The sequence below is a fragment of the Macrobrachium nipponense genome, chromosome 41 (genome assembly GCF_015104395.2).
Source record: "Macrobrachium nipponense isolate FS-2020 chromosome 41, ASM1510439v2, whole genome shotgun sequence".
Lineage (NCBI taxonomy): Eukaryota > Metazoa > Arthropoda > Malacostraca > Decapoda > Palaemonidae > Macrobrachium > Macrobrachium nipponense.
Genome location: NC_061102.1, coordinates 50,539,169 through 50,563,479, shown reverse-complemented (window position 1 = coordinate 50,563,479; position 24,311 = coordinate 50,539,169). Strand labels below are relative to the sequence as shown.

The following is a 24,311-nucleotide window of genomic DNA, read 5'->3' as shown; positions in this document are numbered from 1 at the left end:
GAGAGCCGATGTAAGTTGCGGTGGAAGTGGTATTTGAGTCCAGCTTTTCATTAGTAATTTTTTAGCCTCTCTTCCTTGAACGCGATCAAACTTATCAGAAGAGTCTACAGGCCCGACTTGAATTGAACTGTACTTTGCTTTTCATAGCAAACAGGTCTGAAGCTTTGCGGAAAGTTATGCGGGCTCCAATTAGCTCCCGACATTGTAGCGACATACTTAATCAAAGGTCACCTGTTGCGGACGGAAGGAAATAGCTTAAACTGTTTACTCCCCATCTTAAGTACTTAATCAGTTTGCCTTGGAAATGCAGTGGCAAATAAGTGCGTCGACTTCCTAATTATGCATTTTCTTCCTTAAAGTTTTTCCTTTCGTTTTGTTACGTTTTATTATTATTATTATTATTATTTTATTATTATTATTATTATTATTATTATTATTATTATTATTATTATTATTATTATTGTTATTATTATTGAGAAGATGAACCTTCCCATGTGGAACAAGCCCACAAGACACATGGGCTTGAAATTCAAGCTTCCAAAGAATACGGTGTTCATTAGAAAGAAGTAACAGAAGGTAAAGAGTAATACAGAAAGGAGAAATCATCTAATAACAAAAAATGAATGAACAAATAAATAAATAAATATGTAAGTCAGTTATGAAAACCAAGAAGAATTGAGTTTTTGAGGTTCAGTCGCACAACAGGTAGAAATAAAAGAACGTGTGGAACTGAGAAGAAGTTCCATATTAATCGCATATTGGTGCTTCTGCCGTTCAGCCAAATCTACATAGTTGCTCTCGGCAGGAAATGGGGCTCAGGGATCAGTTGTGAATGTGAACGATCCCCTGCTAAGATACAACTTACGAAAACTTGACAAACGAGAGACTGTCTGTTGGTATGGTATTTGCGTCCCACCTCGGTGGTCGCGGGTTCGATTCTCGGCCATTCCATTGAGGAGTGAGAGATGTGTATTTCTGGTGATAGAAGTTCACTCTCGACGTGGTTCGGAAGTCACGTGAAGCCGTTGGTCCCGTTGCTGAATAACCACTGGTTCCATGCAACGTAAAAACATCATACAAAAAAAAAAAAGGAAGCATGAACTTAAAACTTTAGCCAGTGCCATGGCCTCAGTGCCATAATCCGCCTCCATAGTACTGGCTCGAAGGATTGAGTTCTTTGGCTTGTGAACACTCGTGAGGAAACTGTGTTGGTTTTCTTTTATTTTCTGCGCAGGTTTTCCGCTTTTCGGTAGATTGCTAGCTAAGCTGGCGGCTTGCTACCTGGTTTTATAGAGACCTATGCACATATATATTTTTCTACTAATGTTTATTACGTGTTCAGCTTCGCGCCCTAGTCGGAGGGCTACGAGCCCAGGGGCCCTTGAGCAAAGAAAATTGGGAAGTAAGACACGAATTACGATGCGGAAATAACAAAGAAAAAGTAAAATGCAGAACAACAACAAAAATAAAGCAAAGTGAAATAGATAAGACCATTGAAAATAAGACATGGTCTGTAAACACACGTGTCTATGTATGTATTTTATATATATATATATATATATATATATATATATATATATATATATATATATATATATATAAAGGTTTTTACCACGAAGGAAAATTGAAAAGCGAGACAGCTTTTAACAATTTTCCTGTGGCAAAAACCTTTATTTATACATAGCATCACGTTTTATATACTTCGTGATCAAGTTATTCATATATATATATATATATATATATATATATATATATATATATATATATATATATATATATATATATATGTGTGTGTGTGTGTATATATATATATATATATATATATATATATATATATATATATATATATATATATATATATACAGGGTGTCCATAAAGTCCCATTACCATTCTGGGCCATAAAAACTTGTAATGGTACTTGGACTTTATGGACAACTATATATAAATATATACTTCTATTTTAGATGTAAATGAAACTATATGAGCAACTGCAACACCTTCTGTAGCAGAGGGGCCGACAGGGACGAGGTCTTAGAGAAAGAAAAAGTGGATGTGAGTCCTAAAGGACACTGCAGACTCGCCTTTCTAAAGAGGAGTGTGGGTGAGTGAGCACACACACACACACACACAGTAAGTATGAACAAATGTAATGGGCAAGACAGAGAACCGGGAGATAATGGAACATCCATCACTCTTTTGGTGTCTCACAGGCTCAACCCATCCATACCCTCTGCTACAACCAGGAAGTGTATCTCCCAGACACGCAAGGTTGCAATAATATGCCCATTGCTGTAATGAGGGCGTTACTGAGTAGCAGCAACTGACATTTGAGGTAGAGAGAGTTACGTCACACCTCTTGACGTTCGCATTGTGTAGAGTAGATTTTGAGAATGATTGGCTTTTTTAACTGGTTTTATTATAGCGCCTCAGTGGCGTGGTCGGTATGGTGTTGGTGTGCTACCTTTGTGGTTGCGAGTTCGATTCTCGGTCATTCCACTGAGGTGCGAAAGATGTGTATTTCTGGTGGTAGAAGTTCACTCTCGGCGTGGTTCGGAAGTCACGTAAAGCCGTTGGTCCCGTTGCTGAATAACCACTGGTTCCATGCAACGTAAAAACACCATACAAACAAACAGTCAATCCACCTGGGAACCACTGTTCGTTGAATGATGCATCGTTGCTTGGTTTCATTTTAATAAATACCTATCAATGGATCTTTCCTCGATAGTGACCCATTCGGGCTTACCGTAAAAACATAAACAAAAGACTATATAAATATAAAGATATGACCTCAAAGAAATATTTCCCAGGTAACGAATCCCGAAACACCCTTTGGGGTCACACTATGTAGGAAAGATCCCTATTAAATACCAGCAGCTATTAAATTCACTGATCTTTCGTTAGCCAACAATATTCTTTTTTTCTCGTATATAGTCTTCTACCATCTGTTATCATTCTGTATGGGGAATATAATAAAATAGGAATGCTTATATATATATATATATATAATATATATATATATATATATGTGTGTGTGTGTGTGTGTGTGTGTGTGTGTGTGTATATGCGTGTTTGATAACAGCGTGATCTGATCTCAGGCTTACTCGTGACACGGGCAAGATTTCCCCTCATGCATAAGTTGTAAATATTACATTCCTAACTTAACGTAAATTAAAACCTGCTAAAATCTACGGTCAAGTAGATCCTTGTTTCAACAACGAACATTTTCAGAAATACGCTTTATTTTATTAGAAATAAGTTTTCTGTACAGTTTAACATGCACATTATTTATTTTTCACATTTTCATTCTAATAAATAAATCATAAATATCCTATCCTAAAATTCCTGTATCTTTAACTCAACACAAAACACCTTTTCCAGACCTTTTTAGGCTCTTTGTCAGACCTTTCCTATCCCCCAAACATGAACAACAAGAAAGTAGTTTGTAAGCTTACTCCCCGAGTAAGCAAAAAAGCAAAATAATATAGTTCAGCAGCCCTTGGTCTTAGCAAGCCACACAAAGAGAAGTGTGGTTTAACGTAGCTTCTCTCTGTTCTGCCAGCTGCCAGTTTACACTCATGATTTGCAGTGTCCTTGTAACTGATACCTCCGTTGCGCTGTCTTTCTGTAGCATTCGTCTACCCAAGTTCCAAACTTGGAACCTTTCATCTACCCTTGAGTGCATCTGCGTCTCTTATTCGTACCACGGTAATTGTACCCTGAAGGATATAATTATGTAGTCATCAGGTGATGCTTTTGGCCAAGTAATGATTGTTTTCTTGTTCACTTCTGTAACACTTTCTCGGCCTCATGCGTCATTTTGTTTCTAATCAGATCATTCAAGCTTGAAAATGTTAACGTATTATTTGGTGGTACTAGTAGTAGTAGTAGTAGTAGTAGTAGTAGTGTGTGTGTGTGTGTGTGAGCGTGTATGCATAATTACTCTCGCAGGGTCTTCTGTACGCGCATGAATAGGTGTTTTATTCTGTCTGCACTCTCTAAGGTCTTAGAGGGCTTTTAATTTTGTTATGGTTTACCATCTGAAATCTCTTTGCTTTGGATAAGTGTTAATGATAGGTACCCTACGTCCTTGATGCTCACGAACTTCGCGAACATTAATGTCTGGAGATCGCCAGTGCGTCTTGTTTTATGATGCTGTCTGGAACTACTGAAATCCTTCTGTCTTACCTCTGGCCTTTGGGGAGGCAGTCGGTGGGAGATTAATGGAATGAGTTCTCTCTCTCTCTCTCTCTCTCTCTCTCTCTCTCTCACACACACACACTTTTTTCATCTTCCAAATAAGTAAGTGGGTATAATGATCACAATTACTGGGCAGCAGTTTTCTTTCGACTTATTAATTGCGTCAAAAGTCGGGCATAGCGAGGGAGAAATTCTTCCTCTTGAGTGTTGTTGCAACGTTTGGGTTTTGTGCCATTGCAGGATGTCCGTTTCGTTCCTGGTGCTGCTGCTGAGGGTCAGGATCGATTGACTAAGCTGCTGGCCTCACAGATATGGATCAGGAATCGTTAAGGGGTATAGTGCCGTCTGTGCACCTCATGCACTGCACTGTAGGTATTACTTAAAGTTCTTTGCAGTGTGCCTTCGGCCCCAAGCTTACCCTCTCCTAACAATTGATTCATAGCGCAACTGCTTTGAGGTTTTCCTCCTGTTACGCCTTTCAAACCCTTTACAGTTAATTTCCGTTTCAACGCTGAATGACTTCATAGGTCCCAGTGCCTGGCCTTTGGCCTAAATTGTATGTTCAGCAGAAAGCGTTTCAAGGAATAGAAATTCCTCTTGGCTGAACGTTCTTTTGAAGAAAAATATTGTTTCTTGTTTTTTTTGTTTTTGTTTTTTCTTTTTTAATCTTGGGTTCATAAAATTGCGTATGAAAATAGCCTTGGCATTAGAGAGAAAACTTCACAGAATCATATGTGAAAATATGACGAGTCATTGCCTCTCTGGACACTACACACACACACACACACACACACACACACACACACACACATTGGGAGGCTACGAACTTTAGGCTCCTTACGAAAAAGGAAATTATTTTGTTAATTTTCAAAATAAATCCGGTACGTCTGAACTTTTCCTTCGGGTAACTGGGAACAATGGACGGTTTCATTTTATAATATAAATTATAGACGAAGGTAATTTTACATGCCCTTTTTTTCCAAAATTTCAGATCTCTCTCTCTCTCTCTCTCTCTCTCTCTCTCTCTCTCTCTCTCTCTCTCTCTCTCTCTCTCTCTCTCAAGCTTTGAATGAAAATTAATGGCAAAGAAACCTAATGTGCCCATAGTTCTATTTTCCTGTCTGTCTCTTCCTTATAGTTCCTTGCCCTCATTCAACAGATCTTCTTAGTTTTAATAGCTGTCAAAATACTGTGCGCATAGTAAGTTATGAAATAGAAGACGATCGACCTTTTATTCCTCAGCCAGTCGCTCACGATGACTAACTGAGTAATGTGGCAAAATGCGAAAGCTCCGACAATGTACGCTCACATTTGCAATCCCCAAGAGCTGACCCGCTCTACGCAAGCGTCAGGTAAATGGACTCTGTTACATTCGAGTACTTTCTCCTCTTTGTTGTGAAGGTGCCGGCTGAAAGGAAGGAGGTAAAAGGTATAGGGAGGAGAAGGTGACGGAAGAAGAACGAGGAAAAGAGAGAGGGACTTCGGTGAAGGGGGACGAGGAGGAGACCAAAAGATAAAAGTGTGAGGAGTACAAAAACGAATAAGCTCAGCAGCCGAAGTAAGAGGAGATGAATGCCAACGTCACACAAATGGCCCAGAGGGATCTTCATCAAGAAATGGAAAGGAAAAGAATTCGGTGAAAGAAAGAATGCATCATAGACAGCTCATGTGGCTCGAAGGGTCAGGAACCGAGAGAGGAGAGAGAGAGAGAGAGAGAGAGAGAGAGAGTGATAACACTGACGAGAGGGTGTTTTTGTGGAACCTCTCAAGTTGATTAGAATTGTTGACAGCTGATAAAATTAAATCATCATTAGACTGACTTAACGTTTTTGTTTTGTTTCAAGTATTTCTGCTTTCTTATTTTCGTCAGTTCATTCGTGTGAATTCGTTTGTCGGGTAAGAGAAAAGGAGTGAGAGAAAGAGCCTTTTTATTTACATCAGCGGAGATGTTGAGTTGTCTAAAAGTCCTCTACTATAAGAGAGAGTCCATCTCGACTACGACACCTGTTGCACACCCTCCGAAAACCACCTGGTTTATAGGGGTGCGGTCATCACACCACTTTCATCCCCCCCCCCCCCCCCCCCCCCCCCCCCCCCCCCCCCCCACCCCCCCCCCCGCCCCCCCCCCCCCCACCCCCCCCCCCCCCCCCCCCCCCCCCCCGCTTGACCCCCTAGCCACCATCACTACACGAGACCTCTCTCTCTCTCTCTCTCTCTCTCTCTCTCTCTCTCTCTCTCTCTCAGTATGTATATTGTATCACAAAACTATATAACCCTATACAAGGATGTTATTTCTCTTTAGTTCAGTGATTCGCAGCAACCAAATTTCATTTTTTCAAGAACAGTTATCTGTAATCTGTACAATTCTTTCATTCTGTCTTCATTCTGTAGTTCGAGTGAAATCGTTACAAAATGACTAGAGTCCAGATTTTGTTTTTTAGGGAAACTGTTTATCACTGAAAATTGCGCTATTTGCAGTTAAAATTGTTGTACGTCATCTTTTTTGTGGCAGTGTATATTATTGATTTGATATTATCATGGAATTTCTACAGAATGTATGGGTCTCGGTTCGTTTATTTGGGTTTAACTGGTGTTGAAACGTGTTTCTTATCTATTTAGTCGTCTGTGGTACCTTTGATGAAAACTGTATGCTATGCATTCTTTTGGCTCTGACATTATACGCCTGCAAATTTACAAAAAAGAAAAAAAAAATTATACTCTTCAGTTTGATAATATATTCAAGATTATAACATGTAACATCTCTGTTTCGTTTATTATAGATATATATATATATAGATATATATATATATATATAATATATATATAATTTTATGTATGTATGTATGTATGTATGTATGTTGTATGTATGTATGTATGTAGGTATGTACTTGTATGATGTTATGTATGTATGGATAGTATGTATGTATGTATGTATGTATGTATGTATGTGTATAAAATATGTATACCGGAACCCTTGGATTCATTCTAGCGTATATTATCCATATACGTCAAACATGTTTTAGTTTCATATCTGCATTTTCCGTAATATCGTAGCTTCTTTCTTCAGCGAAATTTTTTTTTTATCTTGACTGGCAGGTTGATTGGGCTCATATTAGCGTCTTATCATCACCTTGACAAAGCAAAAATCAAGGCAAGAAGTTAAGATAAAAACGAGAGAGTTTCCGTTTTTTTGTCATGTTGGTTCATTTTCTTTTGTCATTCAACTCCGTATCTTGAACGTATCGGGGTTATTTATATACAGGTGTTTTTGTGCTTTTCATTTTCTGTTAAATTCTGTGGATGATATTTTCATTTTTGTCTCTTTCGTCTATTTCTGGAATGGAAAACCCTGAACACAGCCAGTACTTCCATTCAGTCTGGTTGTGCATTTTTAATGGTTTACTGCTTAGTACTTTTAATGTAAAGGACCTCGCCTTCATTTTCCTCTCTCTCGCTGCGTGTACGTGCTTTTTTTTTCATATTTACGAAGTATATGAATTTACTTGTATGTCTGCATTTCCAGGAACCAGGTGTGGTTTTTCGTGATTGCTTGCATCCATTAATGATACATAAGTTTTCTTGTGATTCTGTCCGCAACTACAGAATTTCTCTGTACAAATGTGAAAAAATGAGCCTTTGCAACGGTACCTCTGTAATGTTCGGCATTTTCCCTGTAGGCGCGTTTCCCTCTCGCTGGGCGGAAATGGATGGAATACTTAAGGAAACAGCTTCGGACGCTGGATGCTTAGGACCAAGGTCTAGAGAACCGCTTCCAGAGCCTCGTTCAATTGGACATTCTCTCAGGCGCTCACATGATTCCGTGTGTGACTGAAAACCGTACGTGCGTTCCTTTCTTATGGGTTCTTTGCTTGAGTCCTTGCATATTGAATAAGAGAGTGCATACAAGCAGCTGTACGTATTCGAGTCAAATGAAATGCGGAGAGCGTCATCTGCAAACGTGCTGGTGGTCAGCGATTGCTGAACTGTATTTTTTGTTTTTTCTGTTAGCCTTGAGAAACTGGTCTGGATAAAGGACAGTCTGACTATGCTATCACACCTTGTTGAGCTTTATTGATTACCTCGCCAATATCTTCACGTTTTAATCGAAGTTTTCACGACGCCAAATCTATTGCATGGTCCGAGTAAATCATTATTGCACATCGCCATAGTTTCGGATCGTTTATGCCACAGAACTTTGGTGAATTGAAGGGATATGGCGGCCTTTGAATCGCCGACGTCTTCCTTGTTTCCTGGCGATCGTTAGCACGCCAGGAAATCAGCCTGGCGAAGTCCATTGAGTGTCGTTCCAAAATTTATTGCCGTCAATATTGCCCGTTAAGGCAGAGAGGCCGAGGGTCAGCCCTAATCATCTCGGTGGCCCTGGTCAGAACTATTATCCCTCCAAGGGTCAGACCTACGACGGCGGCGACGAGAGAATGACTCACCCAGCCGGAGGGCAGACCATTCCATATACAGGTTCTCTTAAAAACCTCCCTCCCTGTGTCTCTCCACCCCCCCTACCCCCATTAGTCCAGTCCCCCCCTCTCTGTCTCATCTCCCCCCTCTCTCCCTCCATTCACTGAGTGCCTGCCAATGCCACAGGAACTCGCTTATTCAATATTCCTAGTGGCGGCTCAACGAGGACTGTACTTTTGAGAACTTCCCCGGAAGCTTGTCAGGAGCCGCATCTGGAATGTCCCCGTCATGCCCAACTTTCAAGTGTAACGGAAAACTTTTAGTTCTGCATTGACGTTCGTTCCTCTAATTGTTAAGATGTAGTTTGCTGCTAGACGAATGATAGGACATTCAGGACCTCTGGAATGTGATTTTGGGGCGCGCGAGACTGAACTCCCGTGTGAGGGGATTACCTCATCGCCTGTCGTTGGTGGAAAAGGAAGAATGAAGCAGGGGAGATGCCCACTGGAAGCCACTCTTCCCTCCCCCCTCCTCCCCCTCCCCTCCCTCCCCCGCCCTTCCTCCCTTCTCCGTCTCGCTTCGAAAAAGATCAGCAGTCCTTTCCAGATTTAAAAAAAAAAAAAAAAAAAACAGCCTGCGTCGAAACATATCTCCAGATCTTTTCAGACAAACGTCGGTTGAATGATGCTGGAGACCACCGAAGAGATGTGGCCCGAACCCATTTCCAGCGTTCCACCTGGAGTGGCGCCGTTCTGAGAACAAATAAGGGATCTAATAAGAAGCGAAGGCCTGGCTGGCCCCCCCCGGGGACAGATTTCGTAGCCCAGACACCCCCCCCCCCCCCACCCCCACCCTCCCCCGAATGTGGGCATAGGAGGAGGAGGGGGAGGAGGAGGCGGAGAGGCGGAGAAGGAGGAGAGGAGGAGAAGGAGGCCCTGGCCGATGCTAGTCAGTCCACCTTGCTGACCGACACCCAACCCTCGCGCTCTGCCCACAGCTCCCACAAAAACCTCCATTTTCTCTACTCCAGTTTCTCCTTCGGATTGCCGTATTGAAAAGAGCTTGAGTGTGAAGTGATTCTGGAAGGTGCTGTGGGTCGGGAGGACGAAGAAGTGATCTGGTTCCGTTCCGAGCACCCGCAGAAGAAGACGAAGAAGAAGTGCAGCATAACTATATCATCAACAAAAGCCGTATTCACTTGGACGACCTCAGACATTGCAACTCACACGCACACACACACGTACGCACGTACTGGCGGACCAAGCCCATTCATATTATCTACGTCGAGAAAAAAGGCTTCATAGTAGGTAATAGTTACTCTGAAATGCAGTATGCAATAAAAAAAAAAGAAGCTCACTACTTTTCTTTCAGTTTTCGCTTGAAACGTTCTAGTGTTGCGTGTGGTGTAAATATAGTGCGTGGATTCATTTACGCTAACGTCGTAACATAACTTGAAACCATCGTAGGATGATTAACAAATTGAATCGACGAACGGCATCACAGAAGTTAAAATGTTCACCAACAGACTCCCTGCATTAGAGCGGTGTGGAAATATATTTGAAAATTCGTCGAGCTTCTTTGAGATAAGTTTGGGGTATATCGATTCGGTCTGCATCTTATAAAATCATTTGATTTGTGTCAGTTAGCAAGATACCCAGACTGAACCCGATGCATTTGAAGGCTGAAAGAGGCCGCATTGTCTGAAAAAAAAGAGTAAGAATATTTTCGATTGGGAACCTTCCTCAGTCAAAGGACCCATGACTAAACACTTTCCCTCCCTCGGCGCGTTGCCAAAAGCCGTGAATTAATTTTTTATGCTTTGGAGAACATTGCATCGCCCTTGCTTGAGAGGTTCAAAGAACGCAAGAGGAGGTGAGGCTTACGGGTGACTCCCCACTTACCTGTGCTTCGTGATAATGGAGACCTGCAGATTTTGAGGGACGGTGTTGTATCGCTTTCTGAATCTGTCTGATGCACCTAATGAGCAGTCTTCCAATAAGACAGAACTGAAAAAAAATGTGATCTGTGAATAAAGACGAATTCTTTCAGTTGATTTAGAGCGCGAAAATGTACAGGAGAAGTCCAGTTATATAGTTGTGAGAACTTGATTCCTGGAATCTAGATATTCAGGTAAATGCTGTCTATATACTTTCAGATTCCGAGGCAAAATCAAAAAGCTTTTCGTCGTGTCTAGTGTTTATGAATCCACATCTTTATCCCTGTGCCTTCTTGCGCTTTGGATTTTCTTTCTGTGCCTATTGTTCCCTCATGTTTGGTGATATTGATTTCATGGCGTCTTCAGAAACAAATTGTCAGGCTTGGCGGCTTGTTTCGTAAGTGTGTAAATGGTACGGATATTAGCGTTGAAAATCCTGGGAATATATTAGGTGTAAATAATGTAAATGCATTTCTTTGCATATTCATTTCTTTTTGTGGAATATAATAATATATTATACTAATTATATAATATATATAATTATTATATAATTATAGACTATATAATATTATAATAATATTATATAATTATATATATATCATAATATAATATATATATATATAAATATTATATATAATATAATCTATATATACATATATATATAATATATGTAATTTTAATATATATATATATATGTATATATGTTATATATGTATCTATTTATATCTATCTATCTATATATATATATATCTATCTATATATATATATATATATATATATATAATATATATATATATGTATATATATATACTAAGATATATATATTATCTATATATATATATATATAATAATATATATCTATATAGATATATATATATATAATATATATATACGTATATATATATAGTTTTTAGGAGGTATGCATCTCAGAAAAATCTTGATAATTTTTATTTAATTTTCGTTAATTGAATATATATTCAGTGTACGTGGTGTTAACAGTACATACACACACACACACACACACACACACACACACACACACACACATTGTATGGATGTCTTTTACCGTAATACAACAGTATAATATGACGATGAAAGGCCCTTTAAAACATTATTTCAACGTTGCAATAGTGTTTTATGGGCCTTTTATTTTCACTAATTATTATATATATATATTAATATTAATTATTATTATCTATATAATTAATATATATTATATATAGAATTGTATAAGATATATTACAATACATATATACACACATATATAATATATATATATATATATATATATATATATATTGTATATATATACGCATATATATATAATATATATGTGTGTGTGTGTGTGTGTGTGTGTGTGTGTATGTGTAAATAAAGGCGATGCCACGGAGGAAAATTGAAAGGCGAGAAAGCCAAGAACTTTCGGTCTATCACGGCCCTTTACTAAGTCAAGGGCCGACCCTTTACTAAGTCAAGGGTCGTGTTAGACCGAAAGTTCGTGGCTTTCTTGCATTTCAGTTTTCCTCCGTGGCATCACCTTTATTTATACATAGCATCACGTCTTATATACTTCGTGTTCAAGTTATTCATATATATATACGTGTGTGTGTATGTGTTAAAATTCTGAAGGTGATTGCCATTTGAGTAGGGGCCGTTTTAATCTGTTGTTCCAAAAGAATGTATGTTCACTATGAAAGAGACTAATAAGCGATATCCAAGAATTTGCTGTGCAACATTAATTACCGACGGGGCTTCCGAAATTCCATGATGCTTTGGGACAGGTAGTTTATGGAAATAAACTTGTAACAACTGATTCTCCTTAATGGATGTGTGAATATAAGAGGGGACGGTGTAATTTTAATGTAATTTTTTTATGAAAACACTTAGATTTGGCCTGAACGCTTGATGACCATCTAGTATGACTAAACAAATGAAAATACGTATGATATAAAAGCAAAGGCGATTACTTTGAATTGTGTCGAGGGTTGTGTTATTTATCACTTATATTATCTTCAGCGTTACCGATGTAGGTCGATTAGCCCTTGAAAAAAAGTCCAGCGGGAAAAAATGAGTTAGTGTCATCAACTGTAAGGATTTTGAATTATCAGTGACTTATTAATTATGTAACTACTGTCATGTTTTCACACATGTTTCTGGATGTGTTTTTTGATTCATTGCCTCTGTCGTTTGAGGGACAGGTCGGCGGAAACGTTTGTCGTTGAGAACTCCAGTCAAAACGTTCGGTAACAGGTTTGTGTTACCTCTGACAATAGTCTAGTTGTCCGTACTGAGAGAGAAAAAAAAAACATTTTCCCGAGAGAGAGAGAGAGATGTTTGCTTCTTTCCTTATATACCAGAAATGCACTGGACTCCATATTTGTATTTCCGAAGAGGAGACGAGGGTATAATACCCACGTTTTCTACTTCCCGTTCGCTTTAAAAAAAAAGAAAAAGAAAAAAAGCCTTAGCCTTTTTAGCATTTCCCATTTGATTATTGTCTTAAAATGGATGTTATCGTATGATTTATTTTGCTTACGTTCATTCTATATTTTTTCACTAGTGCTTACTGATGAAAGTAACTGAAACATAATATATATATATATATATATATATATATATATATATATATATATATATATGTATATATGTGTGTGTCTGTGTGTAATTGAAATAACCATAATGCCTCTTAAATTCTCGAATTCTCCTCGATTTTTGGGGGGTACGCATGTCACTACAAAGCCCTGAGATCCAGGCGGAAGAAATATAAAGAAATTATGATGTCCGGTAGCGGGAAATGAACCTACGCTACCATAAGCACGATTCTACATATATACTGTATATATATAATATATATATATATATATATATATATATATATATATATATATTATATATATATATATATATGTATATATATATGTGTGTGTGTGTGTATGGTTTCCTTTAAGTAATTGTACTCTCTCCGTACATAGTTTAATTAAAAGTGCATGTTCTGTCTCTATCGGATTACCTATGGATAATAAATCAAAGTATGAAAATCTAATAGAGAAAATTATGGTCTCATCACAGGTGATCTGAAAGCGGAAGAGATTCACGATTGTCTTTTAAATGTTCCTCATACGTAATTCTTCTTAAATGAAATTCATGTGTTTTGTCCCTTGTGTTTTTGCAGGAGGTAGAGGACCACGTTGAAGGTCGCACTGACCTGCGTGCCCTGACAGAGGCCAGGGAAGGAAGAGGCTGGGAAGTGGCCAAGCCCGAACGCCGTTTAGTGCACGAATCTGCTCGGAAGTGGGGAACTGTCGACACAGAGGACGTACATGAGACCAGTCGAATACAAGTAAGGAATATTCGCTCACACGCAGTTGAGCGTCCTCCAGACTCCTCTGGGAGTTCAGTTTAAAAATACAGAGTACACTTTGTCTTGCGTGCTTATGGGCGCAACTATGGGTTGTCTAGAGACCGCCAAAGGTATTTGCAGCTTTCTAATCTTTCTATCCATTTTCTGTGACACTTTTGAGGTACCCCACCATATGATTAGTCTCTTCATTAACCTATTATTGAAAGCTGTTTACAATTGTATTTCCATTCTTCATCTACCTTGAATTCGAAAAGGTTTTGCTCTCGTTTCGTTCAGATGAAATTAATGAGATAAAATACAATTAGAAACAGCCCTCATTTTCGAGAAGATACATAATTCTGATCTTTGTTTACCTATTTCATTCCTACATGTGAGGTTGAGCATCGGGCCTTTTCCCAACCCCTTTATTGTTTCTCATGATCTTAATCACCCAGTAAAATTTTTATTCAAGCCATGTGTAGTCCCATGTTGTGTCTTTCCAACTTCTGCACAAAAAGTGGCTTTTTCATTGAAGCGAGCACTTGGAAGATTCCTAAATTTTAAACATTGAAGTCAAAATGCACTATAGTCTTCAGCTGCCAGGCATCTTTTAATTCTCGTCTTGAGGTTTTTAAGCTGCTTGCCGTGAAACCTTGCAAGCTCCCACTTTTTTTTTATGCTATTTTATTGCAAAACAAAGAAAATGTCTTGTTCTCCCTGAACTTACAACAGGACGTGAAAGCTCTTCATTTTTTTTTTTTTCATTTAAGGTAGATGTACATCATCAAAAACATTGTGCAAAAGTTCCATACTCTTTAATAAAATGACTTATGATATTTTCAGTTTTTTACTGAAAAGGTTAGTCATGTTCCTGTTCTTTGTCTCTGCTAGCGTTTACCGTAGTGATTGTGATTGGAGTTTACAGACTTTTATGCTTTATTTTCTTTTGATGAATTCGTGAAGTCTGTATAAGTAAGACTGAACATTTTTGCACTTATTTATGCAGGGTAGAGAACGAGTACTCTATCGCTCACGAGATTATCGTCCAGGGCTGAACATTGCTTTCTGTAGTGCCTCAAGGAGTCATTCTGTAACCTGTATTCTGTGCTAAGAATGCCTTCCTGTCTACAGTTTCTTGTCTCTTTTTGGAATACTGTGCTAAGAATATCTTTCTGTCTAGTTTTTTGTCTCTTTTTTCAAATAATTTTCCAAATCATTATTGATTCCACATTTATCAAATCCTTTTGATGTGATTACCATGTAGTTAACCATAAGACCACTTATTTATTTTAGTCACTTAATATTATTCATCCTCAGATTAACATGGTATAAAACTGACAGCCAGTCATTAGGACATTCTTTTAAAGTCCATTCCATAACTTGTTTATAATGTATGTCCCGTTTTGATTTCGATCTTGTATAATTTCCATTTACAGAATGAGATTATGTGTTAAATCTGTGTTGATTTGTTTTCATTACCAACTATTCATTCCCACAGGATGGCCATGTAGTGACAGAGACTGAAAGAACAACACAACACGAAGAATACGAAAACGAATCGCTCCCGGATTCAGGATCGTCCCTTAGTGACGGATCTGTTCATGAAAAAGTGAATGAAACTCAGCATAACATAGTACATACTAAAGACGAAGATATAGTAGAGTACTACGCTGTCCCTCGTGGTGGTACTCTAGCTCAAGGAGTTAAAGTAAGCTATGAAGTTTTAAATAAAAAATGTGATGTTAGGCTAGGTTGGGTCAGGTTTGGTTAGGTGAGAAATAACTAATATACAAGTGCAGTTTAATGATTCAATTTTGACTTTTTTCACGTTTTTGAATGTTGAAGGTGTTTGAGTTTATCTTTTTTCTATAGGACTTTGTCCTTTCCTTAGTTAATGCCGACAGGATAACCTTAAACTCCAGCATTGTTGTGATTACTTATTTCATTGCTTATTTTCAGCTCGGTGAAGGAATGCACGTTGTGAGTGAAGACTTTCATGAGGATAGGGAGGGAGAGGAGTTAGACTCCCTGAGTGAACGACTTCGCAGAGCTCGACGATTAGGAGCCCTGAAACCAAAGCCTAGAGAAACACCAGAGCGAACAGATGCACTAACTCGTAAACCATTAGATTATCACGAAGAAGAAGAGACTCGTAAATCAGAAACCAATCGTTGGCTAGAAAATCACTTTGGAAGTGAGTCTGGTCGGTCAGGAAGCTCTCATCACGATCTGGAGGAAGAAAGTGGAGTTCATACAGTAGGTGGCAATATTATTAAAATCACAATGAGTCCTCGACCAGCAACACCAGAAGATCAGCCAGACGCCGCTCCATCGGGAATGCGTCGGTGGAGCAATGCCCCTCTGGCACCCAACCCATCAGATGAACCTAAGGCCCCTCCTCCACCACCCCCACCAAAACCAGCAGGGTCATGGACACCTTCAGCACCCATTTCATCACATCAGCCAGTTCCACCAGGAGATGAGATCACAGATTCGATGATTGCTGCTGCAAGAGCAAGATTACGAACCACAGGGCGAATTTTAGATGAAAGTGACCAAAACACACCACCTATCAGCCCTCCTGCAACCAATGGGTCCAGATACACTAGCCTTTCAGAAAGGGTTCACGGAATTTCAAAGTCATCTGGAGGTACTTTCACTTCACCACCAATGTCTCCAACAGGAGTCAGTAGTTATCAACGAGATGATCCTGTTTTTAATAGCAAATTCAGGTCAGGAAGCCCGTGTGGTGTGACATCAAGGATCTTCCCTAAAAGTTCTCGCCCTACCTCACATTCTCCACCTGACAGTCCTCCTCCACCATTGCCATCAACGCCACCACCACAGAACAGCAACGTTGGTCGCTCTCAGTCATTTAATGTTCAGACAAAATCTTGGATGAATAATGTGTCTAGAGCACCATTATCTCGCCCTCTGGAATCGAGGATGAAAGAGTATAAGAGCGAAGAACAGTTGGATGTTATAGGTCACAGATCTGCAAGACTATGGCCGCCTCCACGCAGAGATCCATCTCCTGAGCCTCTAAAGGAACGTACGCCATCTCCTCCGCCACGCCAACGTAGCTTTTATTCTTCTCATAATGAAAACACTCATTACAATACAGCACCTACAAGATCATCAAGGAGTAGGAGGAGTGAATCATCTACTCAGACAATTGCCAGGGATTCTGCAACTCAGACTGGACCATCACCTGTCCCACCACCTCGAACTAAGCGAAAAAATAAGCCCAAAACTTATTATTTTGGAGAAGATTCATCTTCAACCACATCATCTTCCAATAGAGTGTCAAAACATCCTCTTATCTCAACAGCTACTACTACTCAGTCATATTCCAGAGTAACCCAGGACAATAGAACTTCACCTAAAATTGAGAGAAGATTTAAGACCACAAAGACTATCACCCCTGTTATAATGGCAGCTCCATCAAGTAATAACCATACAAGCCACAAGTCAAGCTTAAAGAACAAATCATGGCATTATCGTAGTATGGATGAGCTTAGCAGTGGTCCAGATAATACTCCTCGGGCTTCATGGACAAATACTGTAGACCCACGTCGTCAGCCAAGAAACTACAGTGTTGCCAAAGAACCTGAAACTAAAACTCTCCCAAAGAAACTTGTCAATGGGACAGCATCACCTAGCAAAACATATATCTTTGGCAATGAAAGTACATCTGGACGACACCGAATGGCATCAGGTTCTTCATCACACATGAGACGATCGCATGGTGGTTCAATGGTTAACGTTTCTTTAGCCGGCATGTCTTGTCCTAAGAGCACCAATTACCAAGAACCCGAAGAACTGCAGACTCCATCAAAAGGTGTCAAGTCAGTTGTTAGAAGTCACAGTCTTAATGTCAAACCAGCTGCACTTTCTACTATGGGAACAACAACAACAGCAACAACCACCAGTGGAACAGGACTGTCTTCCAATCTTTCTAGCCAGCAGAGAACATCTTCAGTATATAGGTCTTCTCCATATCTAAATCTAAGGAGCCCTAACCTCATTGCTACAATTGCTCGTACTAATTCAACTAGACGAACAGAAGAGGAATACAATGGCTACAAACGTGATGAGTCACCACCACCAGAACGAAATCAGTCTTCGTACTCTTCGAGAAGTAATGTTTCTCGAAACAATAGCACAGTCATTAGAAGTACAGCTAACAACACGTCAATGACTAATGGAGATATAGACAACAAAGATGATGAAAAACGTAATAGATTTATGAAAGGTCTTCTTACTACAGCACCAGAACTTTTCCACTTTATCCATGGTGAGGAGGGTGACAGAGAGTCCAACAACAATAGTGACAGGTACAGAAATTCTCCAAACCCTCCGGAGTCTCCCCCTCAACTGATCAGGCCTCCAGAGTCACCTGTAACCTCTCCAGTTTCACCTCCTTCTAATGCCCCTAGGATTTTCACCTTTGGTCGTGGGGAAAATGGGTCTCTGAAGCGCACACCTTCCCTTTCTCAGGAGAACAACCGTTTTAGTAGCCTGGGGAGACAACGTGAAAGTATTACTAGCAGCTACATGGACAACAACAATCATCGCGACAGCATTACATCCTCAACCAATCAGCGTAACAGCCTAAGCTCACAATACCATCGTAACGCTGCCCTTAGCAACAATGGAACAAATTCTCTGAACAGACCAAAATTCAATTTGAAAACTTCTGGCAGCTCTCTGCTCTACTCTCCCTCCTTCCGCAGCCAGGTCGATTCCACTCCTCCATCTCGCTGGAATCGTCGAGGCTCTGATTCCAACGATTCTTCTTCATACAGATGGAAAGATCAGGATGAGGATGTCCCCATTAGAGGAAAGACTGGCGGCAATGTGACGCAAAACCTTGCCAGAGATGGTGCTGTTCTTATCCCCATCAAAGACTGGAACAGTCGTTGATTTAAGAACCATTAGACTTTTCATTCGTGTAAAGTTCTATCAAATTGTCGACCAGTCAGTTGTACCAATAGATTATTATAAGAATTCACGTTTTCTGATGTTATATATGTATAGTCAAAGTTTAAAGAATATCTTCTCTGTCTCACGTGGTTTGAGCTGATTTTTAAAACAGTTCTGTACGATGAATTCAACGTATTCTGATTCCATGTCGGATAAAAGCAGTGGGGACACTATTGGGCTTTGTTACTGAATTCCCTTATAAAACTGTACATGAATATACAATTTACATACTATTTATTGATGACCAAAAGCCTCTCGCTATCTCTTCCTATCATCTACTTTGTGAGAAAATGAGACAACCCATTGTGGCCTCATTGCTTACTTTGCCCTGACAGAGGCTAGTGCAGTTCTCCTGATTTCATGTCCGGTGAGTTCGGGTTGATTTGCACTCTTCATGTGTACTATGTCGTATGTGATAATGCTTTTACTTAGTGGCAAAGTCTTCACGAATGGACGTTGCATTACTAAAACCAGTTACAAAGTGTTTGTGCCGTGGAGTGACATGTGCCATATGTAAGTGTTCTCGAAAGATGCGATGGTATCTGCCGCCATGTAAATGTCAAATCTCTAAGAATGCGCTGATTATCATAGAAGACACCTGTTTCAGTTGGAATGCATTTCTGGAGAAAGTGTGTAAGTTATTATGATAGATTTGGTGCACAACAGTCGGTAGACGAACGGTGTGAACTTCTGGTGGAAATTATTGTAACATGCTTGCTTTGAATAGCACAAAATGATCTGTTGTAACTGCAGTTGTAATAGGGTAGATAAGTGGTTTCACTTACACAGTAACGAGTTGTTGATAGCGTGAAGCAGTGATGTAAATAGAGAGTCTCTAGAATTGGTTTAATGATAGGTCCTCTGATGCTTCGTGGAATGAAGTAAGCCTATTTCACCGTCACAAATTGATTTACGCTGTACTTGATTATAACCAATTGTCAATTTTGGTTGTACATTGTAGGAATAATCACATGGTATAGCTATAAGTCGTGTGTAGCTTTATTATTAATATACTTTGTAATATATTTTGTAATTAACGTAATTGTTAAGAAAGATAGAGTTGCTATTATTGATAAGCCTGCATTTACCTCTCTGCAGATTCTTGCAAAATGCTGAGCAAGGCGAGCGCTGAGGTTTGCACTTTCTATTCCGTCCATTTACAGAAGAGATGAAATAACCAAGTGGCTTTGAGGAGCAATTCCACTGTTATCACAGCCCACATTCATGCCATATGTGATGCGTCATGCGCTTGTAATGCATAGTTCATAACTTAAGTCTTGTGTCCCAAAGGACGTTTGAAAACAGTAGGATTAAAAGGAGTTTTCATGACGTGGATCAGACTGATTTCAAATTGTAATTTATCTTGTCAGTGACTTTGAGTCGTCCTCAACTTGTTTCTGGAGCTTCCAGGGAAGGTTAGACACAACTCAGCAGTTGAAACGTTGGAAATAATCAGATTTAGAAAATTAGAAAGTAAAATCATGACCTCGGCAACTGATTTTAGCATATTCTCTCGTTGCTTTGATCTTTCAAATGCTTTGACAAAGAAGAGTTACCAGACTACTTTTGGTTACTATTACAGAATCTAACGGAATCTAAATCACAGAATCCACTTAGCTACTGCATATAGGATCAGTTATATCCTCATTAGATTTTCTTCATATAGCTGGGATATATATATATATATATATATATATAATATATATATATATATATATATATATATATATATATATATATATATGTATATATATATATATATATAATATATATATATGTACTCACTTCTAGTCCCAAAAGCTCTTTAGTTTTCTGTAACAGTCTCTTTCTATAAAAGTTTGTAAATCAAAATTCTTTTGCCTCTAGAAACATCACACTTATAGGTCAGGTGATGTTTAGCTCTGTTTTAAACGGGCGAATACTTCTTATATTAACTGTAATAGTTTGGTCCTCGTGTCATCTTTATTTACCAGTGTCATCATCGATGTGTAATATACATAACCGGACATGGTAATACTGCTGAGGCAATAAAGCAATCTGGTAACATTTGGAAATGATAAAAATAGTACTTCATTCTGCCGTCAGGTTTTTCCTATTTGATTCCTCATGTAAAACTCCTTTTGAAACATGGACAATATTCTTTTTTTACCCTTTATATATATATATATATATATATATATATATATATATATATATATATATACGTATATATAAAGGTAATATATGGTATGAATATGTCTGCTTGTTTTATAAAGCAACGTGAAACGTTTGTAATGTAACCTGAAATAAAAAAAACTTTATAATGAATTGTTCTGAGTTTTGATCGTAATTCAAAACACTGCTACGGAGTAAACCTATTTAAAAATTACTTTTTTTCAGGTATTGACTTTATATACTGATACCATTAACGAAGATGTGGAAAAGCGACGGAAAACCAATAATAACGATATTAAACGGTAAAATGAAGGAAAAATACAAAACAAGCTCGATCTAGGTCAAGCTGCTAAGAAATGGGAATGAGAGCAACGGTAGAATTGGAATGAGTACGTATGAAGACACTTAAAGATAAACTATTAAGTCGGGTTTGAAGGTTAGTTGCTCTCGCAGTTTTGTAGAGTCCATGGCTACTTACGTAGTAGTCCGGAACTCGTTGAGGAATTGCACCATACACCGTATATTTTTGGCTGACAAAATTCTCAGAAGAGAATGAAACAGATTCATTATACGGTGAGGTAGAATCTTCATACAATAATAAAAACAAAAGTAGTAGCTTCCTTTCATACCTTTTAAGGAAGATTATTTTTACAGCTTTCATTGAAGAAAAAAAAGGTTAGCCTAATACTGTGTTAATACATGCACAAAATGCACGTTGCTACGTTTCAGTACATTGGTGGTCTTGGGTTGCCTTATACTGTACGTAGTCTACCTACGTGTGAGTTTCTAATCCAGACAATAAAGGGACGTGTATACCTGGAGCCTCATCCAACGAGAATACAGAGCTAGGATTACGGGTAAAGACCTCCAATTATGGAAATTATTTCTGGAAGCTGAACTAGAATAATCAGAGATTTGGTGGTCACATTGTTTGTCAAAATCGGTAGCAAGGAAAATAAACAGCCGCTGCAACGGTGAGATATACTAAAAAGTTGCTTGATATGAATGAAAGTAGAGATAGGAATGTAGTCTACGGGCTGCTCTAGGAGCAAGAGCCTGTGCTGGCATTAGACCAGCTTAATCTCAAACAACAGGAGTGTAGTATACCTAGAAAGGAAAATGTAAATGGGCCAAGTCATTGGTGCTTTATAACAATTGTATTGGCCGAGCAAATTTACATAAAATAAGCAATTATCCGTTAAAATATAATGGTTGATCCATGAAATCAACCAGAAACGTAATGGAACACGAACAGACATCCTCAGAACTTCTGAGTCAGAAGACGACAGCTGTCTGAGACCTAAACCTGAAATTGTGTTGCTAATTGAGTTGGTTTCATGCCAAGCTCTTCAAAGCAGCCACTGATTAGTCCTTCAGTTCAGGCTGCATGAAAATCTTCAGTCGAAAGTACTTCAATATGCAGTGGAAATGGACTGAATTGATGAAACTGTTTAACTGTACCCGTACAGTGGCTTCTAACATACATATTGGTTACTAAAGCAACCAGCCACTCTACCAAACCTTCATCGTTTCATTGAATTCATTGTGTAACACAAGTTGATCTTTCACCCCCAAAAAATTCACATAAGTATGGGTGTCCACTCTCTCAATAAATTGTAGGCATTCTTTCAGTTACAAGATTTTCGGGAAATACTGCTGAAGTCTTTTTACCAAATTCCTGGTACAGCATATTCAGTTTATGCATCAACTTTAAAATTGGTAAACTGCAATCTGAAAACCTCTCGGGTAAACTTTTGTGGTTAAAAAGATTGTTATAAAAAAAATTACCAAATGATTTCTCGATGCTTGTGCTGCTGTCCATAATTAATAAAAAAAAAAAAGCAACAAGAATGAACTCCGTTTTTAGTATTGCTCGTTGGTCAAAAGAAAAAAAAAGTTAAAACATTTTTAACCAGAGCTGCGCACATGACCAGTTTCGTTTCTTTTCCTTGTGAGAGGACAATGGGAGACCGTAGGGACCGTTACAGCAGTCACTCTGTTCAGAGTCAAAGTAATAGGGTCTGCTCAACTCAGCAGTGGGGGGCGGAGCTAATACTGTGACGTCAGAGGAGTAACACTGCTCGTGCTTCTCCATTGAATTACTTAAAGAAGCTTTAGTTTTTATACATTTAATCCATATCGCATGGTTTTTTTTTATATAAAATTTTTATAAAACCTGTAAAATGGTCACATCCTTGATGTTTTTTAATGCCCATTCAAAGTATATACGGTCTGCTCAACTCAGCAGTGGGGGCGGAGCTAATACTGTGACGTCACAAGAGTAACACTCCCATGTTTCTCCACTGAATTACCTAAAGAACTCGTAGTTTTTATACATTTCATCCATATCACATGGTGTTTTTCATAAAATCTTGATGATAAAATCTGTAGAGGTCACATGTTTGATTTTTTTAATACCCATTCTCTCATTTAGTCACCAAACCTTGTTTTATTGCACAAAATATACCAGTTTGAACACACACAGCTACTCCAGCTTTCTTCATATGTTTATTCTTTACTTATTTATTTACGTACCTATATACTGGTTTGCTGTAATCTCTTCAAGTCCATTTCTTTTAACATGACAACTCTCTCTCTCTCTCTCTCTCTCTCTCTCTCTCTCTCTCTCTCTCTCTCTCTCTCTCTCTTTCAGGTAGTAATATTTTCAAGATTTTAAATAATTCTCAAGAAATTTATTTAGTTCTGTCACTGTGTTCATACCTCACCTTGAAAAGCAACTTTTTTATGATAAAGGTTAGAATGATAGATTAATCATATTTTCCAAATCTTATTGTGAATACTTATTGTTATGCAATAAATACAAAGAAAATGTGGATACAGGCAGTGTAAAAATGGCAGTTGCATTTGCACGACTTGGCCACAAAAAGGAAAACAATATCAAAAGTATAAGAATTACATCATATACGATATAAGGTATCAAAAGAATAAATGATGAAGAAAATGATACAGGGAACACATTTCCAGCAAATGTCTCATTAGCACTTCACATCACAAATATACTTCCGAACACATAAGTTTACATACAACACAAACTGTATACATAAAGGTGTTAATTATGCATGCCTCAAACGATTATAATATTTTCCAAAAAAGTACAAAAAAGTATTCGTCAGTCTGGCTGGATGTATCTGATGACGTTTCACAAGGGGCGGGGCTAGATTTTAGATCTCCCACGAACGCTTAATTTTTTATCATTTTTGCGTGCGTAGATATTTTCTGTGCGTAATTATGGGTTTGAAAATAATTTTAATTGTAATGTGT

The 24,311-nt window shown here is 38.5% G+C and overlaps 1 protein-coding gene across 1 annotated transcript in view; it reads left to right on the top strand.

Annotated features, from left to right (window-relative positions):
- Positions 1-20,567, top strand: part of LOC135212758 (serine/arginine repetitive matrix protein 2-like) — a 153,185-nt gene extending 132,618 nt beyond the window's left edge. The window contains exons 6-8 of the mRNA XM_064246507.1: positions 13,722-13,889; positions 15,388-15,597; positions 15,849-20,567. Coding sequence (XP_064102577.1) covers positions 13,722-13,889; positions 15,388-15,597; positions 15,849-18,815 — 3,345 coding nt within the window. The 3' untranslated portion in view covers positions 18,816-20,567. The remainder of the gene's footprint in view (positions 1-13,721; positions 13,890-15,387; positions 15,598-15,848) is intronic.
- Positions 20,568-24,311: the final 3,744 nt, after the last annotated feature.